The following is a 15,617-nucleotide window of genomic DNA, read 5'->3' on the forward strand; positions in this document are numbered from 1 at the left end:
TTTTAGGTTCTTCAATGAAATCAAGAAAATGATATGTGCATGTAAATCAATCATGCAAAAATATTTGGTTTACTTGATATTTTTATGCATAGATAGAAATACATTTTGCTCAAATTTTAAAATATCTTCACTGGTGATGTTTTTTCTGATTAATTTCAAAAAATATACATCTATTTCCTTCGCCATGAATTCAAGAAGGGCAGTAATAAATCGACCCCCATATAGGGCAGTGCTTAGAGAGAGCGAGACATGGGGGTCTATTTAAGATATTAGGGGGTTGATTTATCACTAAGCATTCAAGAAACCAACTTAAATCTTTAATTAAGGATGAGGAAGGACCAAATGTATGGGCTATACAACCAAAGAATACTATGCATTAGTGAGTATATCATGTCACCACCGTCGGATAACTGTAATATTCATCGATCGAGACTGTCCACTTGTCATCTCACGGGTGGGCCATCGCATGCAAAGATCGAACCATTTCCCTCAAATTACTAGGTTAGACAGTAAACAAAACTTTTAGCCAACATTCTACAAAAAAAAAAAAAAAAAAAAAAAAAAAAACAAACTCTGTTTGAACTTTGAACATTGAAAATACACTAATCAAGGGAATTCTTGTGTGATAATCCATCAAAGGCCCCCATCTATTGGACGGTGGAGATGGTCTATGTATCTTGTTTCTGTATATTTTTAGACCAAGTTTATATAACCCACAACCGTATTCTGATAAGTGGACCAACTCACCTTGTCTTTTATCAATTAATGAGCTCTCAAAGGCTATTACACTTCCCAAAAAACTCTCAACACCCTATTAGAATGAGAAAAGAAAAGAAAAGGTGAGTTACATGGTTGCGGGAATATCAGAACAGCCTAAAAAAATGGACAAGAAAGGGAGATAATCAAAGAGTCAAAAGGACTTTAAAAAAAAAAAAAAAGCCAAAAGCATAGAAAAAAGAAAAAGAAAAAGGAATTTGAACGTCGGAGAGAGTTGGGACTTAAGACCAGTCAACCCAGAATCCTCCTTAGAAAACGCGTTTTTAGTAGTAGTAGTATTATTATTATTACAGTCAAAACCCTCGTTAGAAAATAAGAACATAACACCGGCCTTTGGAGCTTCAAATGAAATGCAGAAATGAAAATTTTCATCTCATCAACAAAACATGGAAAACTCAACGCCATACTTAGCGGGTGCAATCACAACAATTTCTAATTCAATCCAAGCTTTGGGTCGAGGATTCGATGTAACATCCGATACTCGTCTTCTTTACTGCAAAGGAGCATCTGGGTCTCGTCTTATTCACATAGATGAAGAGAATTTGAGGGATCTTGAAGTTTGTAATGCTGTTGTTCTTCCAAATGTATCCGTTGATATTAAATGTAATCGAGGGAAGGGCGCTAGAGAGAGGACCCCTGTCTATAGTTTCCATGAGGTATATGATCGATTTAGTTTGGGTGTTTTTTTAATTTTGTGTTTTGTTGATTTGGGTAGTCAAAATTATTAATTGGGTCTGCTTTTGTTTTTTCTTGGGTTTTTTTTTTTAATGGTTTTGGGTTTACAAGGGTTTATTTGAATTTTCATGGGCAATAGTTTTTTCCACCTGGTCTTTTTTTTTTTTTTTTCTCTCTTTCTTTCTTTGGTAGCTGCTATTGGGTTCTAATTTAAACGGGCCATGGTTGGATATGAACTGTCTGGAAGCCTAAAATATTAGTGGGTCTCTCTCTCTCTCTCTCTCTCTCTCTCTCTCTCGTGGGGGTAAATGTGGTGATTTTGGATGTTTTGAATTTTCAGTGTGTTTTTTGCTATTATTATTATTATTATTTTCATTTTTTGTATTTTATTTTGTTTTCTAATTTTGTTGGTATTTGATCTGACTTGGAATCCCTGGATTGAGTTGACAAAGAAAATTGGGTGTTCTCTACTTTGGGAAGGTTTTGACTTTTGTTGAAATGGAGGAAATACGGGATTGAGTCTCTAGCTCAGTGGTGAGGGCTTTGGCCTTCAATCATGAGGTTGGAAGAGGTTCGATCCCAGCTTACCTACCGAAAAAAGATAGAGGAGATAACATGCGATTTGGCTTTAGTAATCAATTGGTTGGTCGAAAAGTAGGAGATGTTCTGTTGAAACTAGAAAAGGGCCAGATGAATTTGTAAGAAGTTGTCAGTTTTAGAGATTTCATGTGCCTTATAAAGAACACTCTTTAGGTACTTGTATTATATTCTTAAGTTTCAGAAATTGGCATTGGTATATCGAAAAGTGGGAGATTTTGTGTTGAAAGTAGATAAGGGCCAGATGAATTAGTGAAAAGTTATCGGTTATAGAGATTTCGTGTGGTTTATAAATAACCATCAGCATGTACTTAAATTATATTCTTAAGTCTAAGAAATTGGCTAAGGTAGCAGGTATTTCCACAAAGGCTTTCGTTTGTGATTGTTAACACATTTTGTTGGTACGAAAAAAGCAGCCTTGGCTGAGTTCAATTCTGATTTAAACATGATTCAAAAACATTAAACCGTACCTGTAGATATCATTTTTCAAAGGTACATAGCTAAAGAAGTTATTAAAATATGCTTGAAATAGTGTTAATTCATTACATCTTGCAATCATGTGAAAAGATGAATTGTTAAAAAAGTCAAGAAGTTGAAAACATCAGAATAGATCATTCTGCTAGTCTTACATTCACGCACTACATTGGATAACATATTCATCTGAATAAACCAGAAAAGTAGCATACTACCTACTGAAAGACTATGCAATCTGTTTGAACTTTTCAGTAGTCAGCATTGCGACTTTGTGTGTATTCTCTATTGAACTTAGGGACATTCTTATTGATATTCGCTAAAAGTAACATATTGGTGACAAATCCTGAATATGGTTATCATGGTTTTGGTATATGCTACCAGATGGCAGAGTTTTTCAATAGGAAAACAGGAATATCTGGAAACATTCCTCTCGGATGCTTCAACTCCATGTTCAATTTCACTGGTTCTTGGCAAGTTGACGCAGCAGCTACAAAATCCCTTACTTTGGATGGATATTGCATCCCTTTATGCAAGGTTCAACTCGCAAAAAATCATTTAGTTTTGCAAGAATATATCAAGCTTGCTGTTCCACACACTTGGGAACCATCCAGCTTGGCAAGGTAAGCATTTTGATACCCTTGTTAGTGTGCTTTTGTTCTTACCATTCTTATTTTACCATTATTAAGGAAAAGTTATTGAGTTCAATATGGAAGTACCTGATACCATCAAATTTTAAATGCGCATTTGTTCTTTTCTTTCAGCTTTATTGAAAATTTTGGTACCCATGTTATTATATCTGTAACAATCGGTGGTAGAGATGTAGTTTACGTCAAGCAGCACCACTCATCTCTTTTGTCAGCATCGGACATAGAAAACTATGTCAAAGATATTGGGGATCAAAGGTTTTTAGGATCTGAAAGCCAGCCTGGAGGGGCTCCTTTCAAATTCAAAGACAAGGCTAGTTTTGCACCTTTCCTTTTTTTGTATATAATTCTATTCGTATCAGATGAAAAAAGATAATTGTATAAACATCAATTTTCACAGCATGTAATTGTGGTATGCTAACATACCTTCCTGGTATTTCCAAATGTACAGGTTGTGGACCCATCACTCTTCGATAGTAGAGAAATACACACTCAGTTAAGTGGAAAAGAGGTACGCATTTCATTTATTTCTGCGTCAGAGCAATATTTCTCTGTATGAAGTTAAAATGGATTGTAGTAATGGTGTTTTGTTGAAACATGTTCTCTTGAAAGATAAATTGACTAGAGTTCTAAACCATCATATTTGCATTCAACATTTTCAAAAGTGAAAGGCAAGGCAAGGCGTGCTGACTGAGGCACAAGTGACATATGTTTGACTAACAAAAAAAAGATATAAGCCGTTGTCATATTCTGTTTATCATAATCTATGTATTGCATGACAAAGCATTAAGTTTCCATTCGTGGAATATAGTTGTGGTTCTCATTTGAACGCTGTACGCCATATTCCAAACCTCATCTGGCATTCCACCCTCTTGTGTGTTATGGGCTATAGGCGATCTATCACAAAGCACTCCATTCGTGTTTTTGAAAGTTGTGCAGTTGGAAACTTCGATATTTAAAGCCGCAGAACCTGCTGAAGTAGTGCCATGATCTAGTATGTATGCACGTCATTTTGACCGCACTTGGGCCTCTGAGGAGAGACAATTACAAACTTGAGTTGTAAACTTTAGCTTTTGGTAAATGCATCTCACGAGTTCCACATTTGTAGATAGGACTAACACTTTTAGGGCATTCTATATCCAGATATTTCTGCCAAGTAACCACAAATGACTATTCTTAATTTACTGGAAGTTCAAGTCCCAACAGGGTAAAAGCCCGGCTACTTTGTGACTAGAAATTTTGCGAATTCATTATAAACTCTTCCACATCTTGTAGTCTCATAATTGGTGGAGTATGCAATTCAGTTAGCTTGTTAATAAGCAGTATAAACTGTGCTTGGCTTCTCTGTCAGGGGATTAATTGGAGATGTCAATAAGCGGTTAAAATTGTGCTTGCATTAGTTAGAGACAAGGGGTTGTACTCAACATGCACATCCAAATAATTTCGGAAATAAATAAATAGCCTAAACACACAATACTTCCCAAAAGTGTTGGGAATATTTTAAAATTTCCTTTTGATGGACAATTATAGACACGTAATCACATGCCCACTCATATACTATTAAGATGTCAAAGCTTTCCCAGTAGGAGTGTATGGTGCCCATGACTTAGATAGACATACGGAATGGTTATCAGCTTGATGTTGACATTTAGTGAGTAGTTTCTGATTTCGGGCATGCTTAACAAGTCGGTATGTTTTATTTTTATTTGTATATCCAAAGATTTTTTATTATGCCTCTGTGTAAGTTCATCTGTGCATGTTTATATTTCGATATTTTGTCCCTGAGTCATTTTTGTGTATGAAACGATCTGGATTAGCTACCAAAGCATCTCTATTTTCCATGTTTGCGCCATCAGTTATTGACTGTTCACTCGTCTCATATGATTATTGTACTCATATATGAAACAAACCAACTATAGTTTACTTATTTATTATGGGTAATAGATTTACTCATATGTAAAGCATAGGCTTCTTCCCAGTCATAGAATAAGTTAAAAAGATAGTCTACATAACAAGGAAACTCCATTATCTAAAAAATTGCCATGTCTGACAGACTCATCGGATTTTTTTAAGGTGTGTTGGAAAACGAGTTAAAAAGGGATCCCCTCCCCCATTTTCTCTACAATCTATACTCTTAAAAAACTAATTATAAAGGAACTTGAGGTCTTGTGACTCATGAAAACCCTACTTTCCAGGAATACCCCTTAAATTCACAAGAGAAGTCTATACCTTCATCTCATTGAAGTATCCCTTTATCTGGCCATTATGGAACTTTTAGCTCTGGTGATTGCGGAAAACAGTAGTTATTTCCAGATGACCAACTTAGTCTTTTTGCAAATATATTAGGTGAGTATTGGCAATTGCTGGAAAAAATAAGATATGCAAGCACTTCTTAGGGTAAATAAGATATGCTCTTTTTTGCAGGATGTTACAGTCATTTTCCGGAGAAGGGGTGGTGACGAACTTGTTCAAAGTCATGCCTTATGGTCAAGCAATGTACATTTGGCACCAGATGTCATCGGCATGACATTTTTTCCCATTGTTTCCCTTCTGGATGGATTGCCTGGAATTAAACATCTAGCTCGTGCTATTGATCTATACTTAGAGTGTAAGATCTGATTTTATGTTATAGTATTCTCTCCATCTTGTCATTATAGTGTACTTTTATTCCACAATTCATCAAATGTTTCATCGCGGTTTAGAATTGCTTAAAAGCATTACTATATTTGATTCTGTCACTTACTATTAATTTCTATATAGGAACTATTGGATATTTCACAGGGAAGATAACAAATGTACTTATTATTAAACAAAGAGAAATCACCCCATTTCTTCAAGAAATTCCTTTATATGGTCATCTCCCTTCTATAATTACAGTAACAAGTATTTCACTAAGTAAAAAAAATGCAACTAATTTTAACTTTCGCTGAAGATTACCTTGTGTGTTTCTTTTTTTTTAAACCTAAAATTGGTGAATTGCATTTATGGGAACAACTCGTTGAAGTTTGAACTTGATACTATTGATGCTTTAAAGTGATTTACATTACTGTGCATTCTGTGATAACCTGACACTTAAAAAAAAAGGATTATTGTCATTTTCATATTAGTGGAGTTCCTAGACTGACTGAAATGCCATTGTGGTGTCCTCTTTTTATTACTCAACGACAAAATGATAGCTCTTTGCAGATTTTTAACATTTACTGTATGATAATAGAATTCAATTTGAAGGTTCCCGATTAAGTTTCTAGTTTAAAGGGTGATGGGTACAATTGGCACTTTCTTACTTTAAGGCCCTGTTTGTTTACGATTATTACAACCGATTGTAAGTGCCAAACCTATTGTTGGACTCAAAATTACGTTTTAATTTGAGTCCAATAATCGGTTTAGCACTCACAATCAGTTGTCACATTCTTAAACGAACAGGGCCTAAACAATTCACTTTGTAGGTCAGAAAGCTTTATTAATAAACTTTGATGTTCACTTGATGAAGGAAAATTGAAATTGCAATATTTGATGGCTATTTGGTTTTAAAATATAAATATCTACAAATTATGTCTAGATGTGTGCAAATCGATTCTTTATCATAATTGTCTGTTAAGAGCCTTCACCATGTTATAATCAGTTGAATTGTCATTTTTCGTCAAAATTGGATATGCTTATGAGGGACTTTTGGGATAGATAAACTGTAATACTTCATTACTTATTAAACTGTGAATAAGGGTCTACTGCATATTTTTGGAGTGATAACAGGAGAAAATATGTCAGAATATGAAAAATAGTACGGCGCAGAAGAGGGGGTGCTCTCCCTGTTTGGCCAATGGCCAGTAGTCAGCTCCTCTACCTAGTGGATCAACATCTATTTTGACTCCTTGGGGTTTGTTTGAAGATCAGAGGCACTTCCTTAAGGACTTAAAATATATAAGCTAATCTTCCACAGATCTGGACTAGTTCTTTTACCCTATGCCATCAAAATAGTTGAATTGCCCTCCACCCAACGAGTTTTGGACAATCACCCCAAATACATTTGTGTCTCGGATTACCATGAGAATTTAATTTAGCTTGATGATGTTGGGAGGAGTCCATCCTACTTTTACAGTATCCACTTTGCAGAAAGCCCACAGAGTTTTCTTCCAGAGTATCTTAACTACCAAAATGCCTTGGAATTCTTTCCTCTTACTTGCACCCCAAATCATATGAATTTTAGTCTCTGTTATTACCTTTCCTTTTCCATTGAAAATTCTTGTTTCTTTCATTCAAATGGTCCAAAGTACCTCACTCTGCACAGGGTAACACTTCTCAAAGGATGTTTCTGTCTTTATCACCAAAAGTTCCTTTGGGCCATCCCAAGAATCTATGTGATACTGATCTTGGTAAAACTCAATACATGCCAAAACAAGCAAGGATTGCAGTCCAAATCTTGTGTAAAACTTGCAATGGAGGATGGTGCAAAAAAAAACTTTGCAACAGTAAGTCTAAACTTTGCAAAGGCCTTGCTAGCGAGTCTAAACTCTTCCTTTTTAGCATCTCACCAATGTTAACTTTACCCGCTGCCATCCATCAGAAGGCTTCAACTCTAGTGGGAACCAAAGCTCCTTGACTTGGAGAGCCCCTAAGAGCAACCATCTTAGAGAAAAAGGATTTTACTGAAAGCAACCTTGGGGATCCGATACCCAAGGTCCATCAGTCCATTAGACTATACAAACTCAGATAAGCATGTCACAGAGAAAACTCACCTAATAAGATATTCAGAAGCGCCCCCCCCCCCCCCCCCCACACCCACACCCACACCCACACCCACACCCACCCACACACACACACACATTCTTCTTGTACTAGAAGCTGCTGTCGAGCTTGAGGACATTCAGATGAAATTTGTCTCATCTTTCCACATCGAAGATGAATCACATTGGCGTTATTAGGGACTGTTTTTTGACAGGGCCCCTTTTGGAGCAATGGAATCATTAGTGTAAGGTTTAGAGGTTACATTGATTCGGACCTTGTTTTGACTCACATTTGATGCCAGGGAGAAAGATGGTCTATTGCTGCCAAAAAATGGAGAAGGTATAAACGGCACCGTCTTTTAGGTTTCTTTTATAACTCGGGCCTTTACTTGAGCCTCGGAAAGTATCCCAAATGTGTGGATGTAAAGCATCATGGATGGATGGTTTCAATTTGCTCAAGTACCTAGTGATTAGTTGCTCTTGGATCTCTCCCAACTGATTTCTAACAAGTAATTTGTAGACCTATTCAGTGTATTGAGCAACCATCTTCATACCATGAGTAAGTCTATGGATTTGTTCGTATAATATTTATCGACAATTGAAGGTGGGGAATTTCCATCTCATCAATCTTTTCTTCCCAAGTTAGTAATTTTCGGTTGGAACAATTGAGCTCTTTGAATTTTCACTGGTTGCCACTGCTCCGCTTCACTACCTCTAAGCCTCAAAGAAATTATTAATACTCTTTTATGCATTTACATGTTATTTGGAACTTCCTCCACTATGGTTACCCAATCACGATAATCTTCAAATTCTAATCCTCCAAAGAATTCAAGAATTTTGACCTTAATTCCCTGTTCCCGTCGATTATTTCTTCTGGAATTCGATTCATGACCTTGAATTGTTGTCTAGGAAGATAATGTTTGGGTAGAGCTTGATATCTATGGTTTACCTCTTCTTTAACTCCTCCCAAATTGGTCTCTACGTGTTCCATACGCATTTAGTACGCATGAGTTGAGTAAGAACAACATTAAGTTCTGCGAATGCATTTTTCATCTCCATCTCTTAGTCACGCTTCTTCTCTTGTTGAATTAATTCTCTTACCTCCTGAAGACTTGTTTTCTTGCACATCTTCACTGGAATCAGGACTAGATGCCATTTTAAGGAGGTCTTGGCCCTGATACCAATTTATGCTGGAATTTATAACAAAAATAAAATTCTAGGAGTCAATGGCTGGCTATTGGTTACACATTTCAACTAAATAATCCAAATATTGAATAATAATTTGTTGCATTAAAATCACAGCGATCACCTTTAAGTTGATAATGAATCCAAGAAGATGAAAAACCGATGCAAGTAGGTCAAAAGCTAGGTTGATTACATCCATAGCTCAGATTTGATAAACACATTGCAGAAGTCTGCTGTATCAAAGGCTCTCAAAGATTGGAATTTCCTCCAAGAGAACATACGAACAGATTTATAGGTATTACCGCTACAAAATTCCCATGAACAAAACCTGCAGCAGTTGAGGAACAAAAACTGCATAAATTCTGCACAAAAAATAGTCCCAAACTTCTCTTATTTTCACATCACAATCTCTTTCTGAAAAACACAGCAACTATATGTGTGTGTGTCCTAATTAAATTTGAGTTTGTAGAAGAAGTAAAAGCTGAAAATAAAGACCCAATGCAATTTAAAAAAATAGCATCAACAAATTGTCTGCATGGGAGTGGAGTGGGCCCCATTTGTATCAAAGCTCGTCCATAATGAAGTGGGCCTCATCTACCTTAGATCTGGGCTCATGGACAAAAGTGTTTCCACCCTTTTTTGGCTTATGTTCTTCCTCCAAACCTAGGTCACGACCAGTTCCAGATTTAGCTCTTCTTGCATAGGTTTTATTGTCCTTGGGATGCTCTAATTTTGGCACATGCTGATCCACCATAACTTCAACCTCAATGTGAGGTAGAACTACATCACATATCAATGTAAGTTGAAGTCCCGTCATTTATCTTTATTTTCAAATTTCAACTAAAGAGACAACATAGGCCAGATGTCTTGGGTCTCAACTTGGCAATCATGAACTTCGATGCCATTAATTAACTTCTCTTCATCTAAATTTCATTCCTTTCAGATGTGTGGGGTCGCTTGCTACCTTTAGTGTTGGATCCTTATTACATGTTTTGTAGATGTATAGTCATTCTTCTTGGATACATTTATGAAACATATGTGTATTCTTTTGGTGTGCTTGTCGGTTGAAATATGAATCAACCAGGCGAATCAAACCGTCTGCTTAATGCCACTCCATTGTATTCATTGATGGAAAGGAATATATCCCCCAGCTATATCTGATGAATATGAATTGGGCAAGATTTATTTCATGAGGCTAGATACAGCAGCCATAAGCACACAACCACCTTTAAGGACTAATAATAAGGCTGCTAAAGACAATGTAATGAACAAGGTAGACATGCCATCTAGCCCAATCCACTGATATGTTGATTTTTTCACCCAATTGAAGGTTGTTTGAATGCTATCAATTTTATACCGTTGTTTTGGTTATTTGATGAAATCCTCAATGTTATCGGGGATTTTATTTTCATCAACATTAACAATTTCCTAGCTTTTTTCAACAACAAAAAAAAAAATCCTAGGGGAAGCAAATAGTGCACAGTCGCTGCATTTCTTCAACTATGTTCTGTTTGCATGATTAAGTATTACTTCGACATTGATGCTGATGTGTTCTTTCTTCCCTTCTTTTTTTCTTGTTTCAGACAAGCCACCTATAGAGGAGCTACAGTATTTCTTGGAATTTCAAATCCCACGAGTTTGGGCGCCCGCAGAAAGTAATCTTCCAGCACATCTGAGAAAGGAGCCTGTATGTCACTTCCTTCAATTTAGCTTGATGGGCCCCAAGCTCTACATCAGTTCAGAACAGGTAATTTCCATTATTGCAATTCTTTATCAAATGCAGCTTTTAAAGAAACTCAAAATTACTATTACACTTTGCTGAAATAACAAAAAATGTATTGGTTTAAACTCAAAATTACTATTACACTTTGCTGAAATAACAAAAAATGTATTGGTTTTCTAAAGACATTGAAACTTGACAATATATTGTCATTAGGAGTGGTTAGGATAATAACGGTTTTGAAATTGACCATAATGATCACTTATTTTTGTGATGATCAAGGAAACACTATTAAAATTACACAATTTTATATCTTCACCTCTTGTGAAAAGCAGTCACCTTTTGATCAAGTGGGAGTGTTTCATTTATGCTTTATCATCTTATGACTGCCCTGTAAGCCATTCTTTTCCAACATTTTCATATAATTTTTTTTTTGAATGGCACATAGAAACAAAGAATTAAACATCATATGATTGTGGATTTTTCAATTACATCAGCTAGAATTGACAACTGCATTATGAATTCAAGGTTGATCCACTGTGGCATCATCTAGACAGTTGTCTGTTACCAGGCTATGGGTGGAAAGTCAATACCCTTGATTTGTGATGGACAAAAAAGCGTGCATTTTTTATGTTATAAACTAAGAGCACCGTCATCGTCATCATCATCATCATCATCATCATCGTCGTCATTTCCCTGCAATTCTGTGATATGGATCTTGGGTGCCCAAATATTTGTGGTATGTTATCTCCTACTAATGTGAGGTGTAACATGGGTGCAGATATCAGTTGGCCGTAAACCTGTGACTGGGCTCAGGCTCTGCCTGGAAGGAAGCAAACAGAACCGGCTCGCTGTGCATTTGCAACACTTGGCATCTCTGCCCAAGATCCTACAACCCCATTGGGACCCTCATATGGCGATTGGGCCCCCCAAGTGGCAAGGCCCCGAGGAACAAGACAGCCGGTGGTTCGAGCCAATCAAGTGGAAGAACTTTTCGCATGTAAGCACAGCACCCATAGAGAACCGTGAGACTTGCATTGGGGACCTCTCTGGTGTTCACATTGTCACAGGGGCTCAGTTGGGTGTGTGGGATTTTGGTGCCAAAAGTGTTCTATATCTTAAGCTTCTCTTCTCCAAGGTACCAGGTTGCACTATAAGGAGATCTGTTTGGGATCACAGCCCCTCTAATACTTCTCATACACAGAGGCCTGATAATGCATCTTCATCCTCATTGACTGAGAAAGGAAATTTGGATGACAAAAAACATGACAGTTCAGGTCAAATTGCGAAACTAGTAAAGATCGTCGACTTAACAGAGATGTCAAAGGGCCCACAAGACATGCCTGGGCACTGGTTGGTTACAGGGGCAAAGCTCGGGGTCGAGAAGGGAAAGATTGTTCTACGTATAAAATATTCCCTATTGAACTACTGAAGCTTTCTTTGCACAGGTGACCAGCGTTCTTTTGTTCTTCTGTATATCCTTCCTCTTGTTGTCTGATTAAAAATTTCATGAAGGTTCCTCTTCTGAATTTTGATGTTGATTTCTCCTATTGGGGAATGGGGTTCAGTTGAATAGGTTGTTGGATAAATATTTTTATTTTGTATTGAACAATGTGGGTTCTGGAAGATGGAGTCTTGAATCTAGATAGCTGGATAATTACATGAAAGTAAAGAATGAAGTTGAACAAGATTGTGTCTTGGCATCTGATTTGTGCTTCTAAGCCTATTCAAGCATTCAGCCTACCTCCATATATTACAACTGGAGAACCCAAATCCTTTATGTGAAGCTCACACATCAAAGAACAGAAAATGAATATATGTGAAGATATGGTAGCTTCTTTCATAAGAGCAATACCTAAACAAAACAAAAAAAAGAAGAAGAAAGAAACCAGTTCTCTTTTCCACTATTTTGATAGATTTTCATCTCTCCTTTATCTAGTTGAAGAATTGCTATCCATGGGTAGGGGGGAGCAAAAGGCTTATTTAGTCTAGGAGTAAGCTGGAATTCATGAATCCAAGAATCCAATCTCAACATGGAATTCAGAGTCTCCACCTTTCTTGATTCAACACAATCCATAAAGTGCTGACTTCAATCCATTTACAAGCACTTGCAGACTGTGGGGCCTCCTTAAATTTACACATGAAATTTAAGCATAAGACTAACTCCAGGTGATAAACATTACGATCCTAATGATCAAATAAGATTTCAAGGTTATTTTTGGGATTTTATCAGATGAGAAGTGTAATTTTAGGGTTTTGGGACAAAGTTAACGCTACAAATAAATTTTGAAAACTCTCTTGACCGTCAGATTTGTCAATTTGGGGCATCAATAGCTCGAAAACGCAATTTTCAATTTTCAGCTCACGGTACAATTCTCATTGATCTTGGAGATTTCAACTGATCTGTACCATTAGATCCTTTTAACTTGGTGTCAATTGCTGGAATTACCAAAGTGAGGGCATTATTACTCGTAAATCACGGTGAATCTGGAGCGTCTGTCATTTGATTACTTGATTAGAGCATCAGATGCTTGAGTCTGAGAGATCTGGAGGTCACGTAAGGCATTTTACATTATTTTTAGTGCATTGGTGTGGTTGGATTTTTCGATTGATGTAATTTCTAAATAATTAGACCCGTTGATGACAATTTATGGTCAATTTGGGATTAGAAATGGCGATCAGGTGGATTCGGTGCTATTGAAGACCAATCAGACTGCCTAAGAACACCATTGAATGACATTGGAATGTCATGGGCCATTGAATTATGCAAATTTTGGTAATCTTGCTTGAATTAGGCTTCTAATGTTGGAATTTTATGCACTTAGGCCCTTAGCACACACGTAAACCAAGTTACAGTCATAATCAGTCTATCAATATGCCACATATTTTTAAGATGAAGGAAAAATAGGATAAAATAGTCCGAGTGGCCGGACATTGACTGCCAAAATGAATCCTAACGGTTATTTTTTTAATCTCACAAGGGGAGATGTAAGTGCAATGTTGATAATTCCACCCACATTGTCCTACTTCCATTCCAAACTCAAATCCCATCAGTAGGTCCAAAGGCTACAAAAATTAACAATCTAATTTTTATCGAAAGAACCCTAAACAAGACTTGATGGATCTAGGGAAAAAAACCTTCAGATCCATATGGGGTCAATATAATTGTAGTCAATGAATCACGTCCACATGGCATACTGGCCCGGAGCAGTTCCTCTACTTTCTTGCCATGGGAAATGATATATTAATCCCCCCTTCTTCTTGGGTCACCCCCTTTATGCTCTGTATGGTTGCCAGGTTTTTTTTGTTCCCGGGAGTTATGTGGGAGAAAAAAATACCCTGGGAGATAGGTGGGAAAAAAAAGGTCCTGGAAGTATCCTGGTAAAATAAAAATCCCATGTTTGGCTATGTGGGAGAAAAAAATACCCTGGGAGATATGGTGGGAAAAAAAAAACCTTTGTTTGGTTGCTTGAACTGTTGGGTAGAAAAAAAATTCTTCTCAAGCTTATTTTTGGTTCCTGAGTTTATTTTTGTTCCTGGGGTTATCTTGGGATGGGATGAAAAGGCAATAATTACAAAAGTGGGATTAAAAAATTCACCCCACAAGTAATCATTACAAGAGTGGGATTAAAATAAACCTAGTGCTAAAAGGCAACCAAACATGGGATGGGACCAAAATTTAACTTACTCTCCCACAAAACTCCCAGAACAAAAAAAACCTGGCAACCAAACATAGCATTAGGGGCTGATATTTCACTTCACTTCTTCCATTTTCTCATGGAATCATTGAAAACTATGGCAGGGGGGTTTGAGTCACGAGTCACGAGGGATAGTTAAAGCAATGTCCGGACTCAAGGAACAAAAGTACTGGATCACCCACGTGAGAAGTCTGAGCAATTACTGTATTTTATGTTAGAGAGTTTTGAAGAGGGTTGTTACTGTCCCCATCGCATTCCCTCGTGCACTTCCTGTCAGACTCTCTCTCCTCACAGTTTCCCCCTTTTATTTAAGAGAAACCCAGTCTATAGCCTTTACTCCACACTCTACTTCCATAAATTTCATAGGTGACAAAATCCCAAAAAACCCCTCTATATGTCTTTCTCTCTTGTGGCTCAGCCTTCAACGGGCCCTGGAATCCGGGGCGCACCAGGTTTCTCCAACTATGAAAAATTTACAGACAACATGCACACCCTAAAACAAGGTAGCGTAAGGGCATCTCTGTGGATGCATTTCTGAGATATTTCCCAATTTGCCCCGAGACTATGACGTTTCTCAACTCCAGAATCTGTCAGAAGGGTAGAGACAGAGACTCGGCTAAACCCCACGTTCAACTTCAACCCTGCATCTCAAGGCTCCTGCGACCATTTTTGTCCCCAACTGCTCCCAGTCAAAAGTAGCAAGGGCACTTTCGTCTTTTTGTTGTAATCCTTGTTTTTTTTATTAGAGCTGGAATTTGTACCCCTTGCTTTAATGCGGACACCTCTCTATTTTGTCTGCTGTTATTCCGTACAGCCCTGTGTAACATTATCACCTTGGGCCCAGATTTTGCTTAGTAAAATTTAACGGTAGTCCCTGAGGTTATTTAAGCTCATGTTTGGCAGTCATGAAAGTTTTTTCCATGGAATATTAGTTAACCAAGTGGTGGGAGAGGGATAAGGCTGAAAAGGGATTGAGTCTCTAGCTCAATGGTCAAGGCTGAAAAGGGATTGAGGGTCTAGCTCAATGGTCATGGCTTTGTTCTTCAACTTTCGGAGGTTCAGTCCGAACTTGTAACAAAAGAAAGAGTAGTTGAAAAAACATGGAAGAGGAAAACTCTACTCAATT

General features: G+C 37.3%; 1 protein-coding gene across 1 annotated transcript; it reads left to right on the forward strand.

The window, feature by feature from the left end:
- The first annotated feature begins 572 nt into the window (after positions 1-572).
- LOC143862370 (MACPF domain-containing protein CAD1-like) lies at positions 573-12,498 on the forward strand. Its single transcript, XM_077373409.1, has 7 exons — positions 573-1,433; positions 2,905-3,143; positions 3,285-3,480; positions 3,619-3,678; positions 5,592-5,775; positions 10,657-10,820; positions 11,575-12,498. The coding sequence occupies exons 1-7, from the start codon at positions 1,164-1,166 to the stop codon at positions 12,223-12,225; spliced, it is 1,764 nt and encodes a 587-aa protein (XP_077229524.1). The 5' UTR covers positions 573-1,163; the 3' UTR covers positions 12,226-12,498.
- Positions 12,499-15,617: the final 3,119 nt, after the last annotated feature.

This window comes from Tasmannia lanceolata, unplaced genomic scaffold (genome assembly GCF_043159265.1).
Source record: "Tasmannia lanceolata isolate RefF3 unplaced genomic scaffold, GAP_Taslan_0.1 ptg000037l, whole genome shotgun sequence".
Classification (NCBI taxonomy): domain Eukaryota; kingdom Viridiplantae; phylum Streptophyta; class Magnoliopsida; order Canellales; family Winteraceae; genus Tasmannia; species Tasmannia lanceolata.

Coding starts and splice junctions, on each gene's coding strand:
- LOC143862370 (XM_077373409.1), top strand. CDS start 1,164: ATGGAAAACTCAACGCCATACTTAGCGGGTGCAATCACAACAATTTCT. Junction 3,481..3,618: donor CTTTCAAATTCAAAGACAAG/GCTAGTTTTGCA, acceptor CCAAATGTACAG/GTTGTGGACCCATCACTCTT. Junction 5,776..10,656: donor TATTGATCTATACTTAGAGT/GTAAGATCTGAT, acceptor TTCTTGTTTCAG/ACAAGCCACCTATAGAGGAG.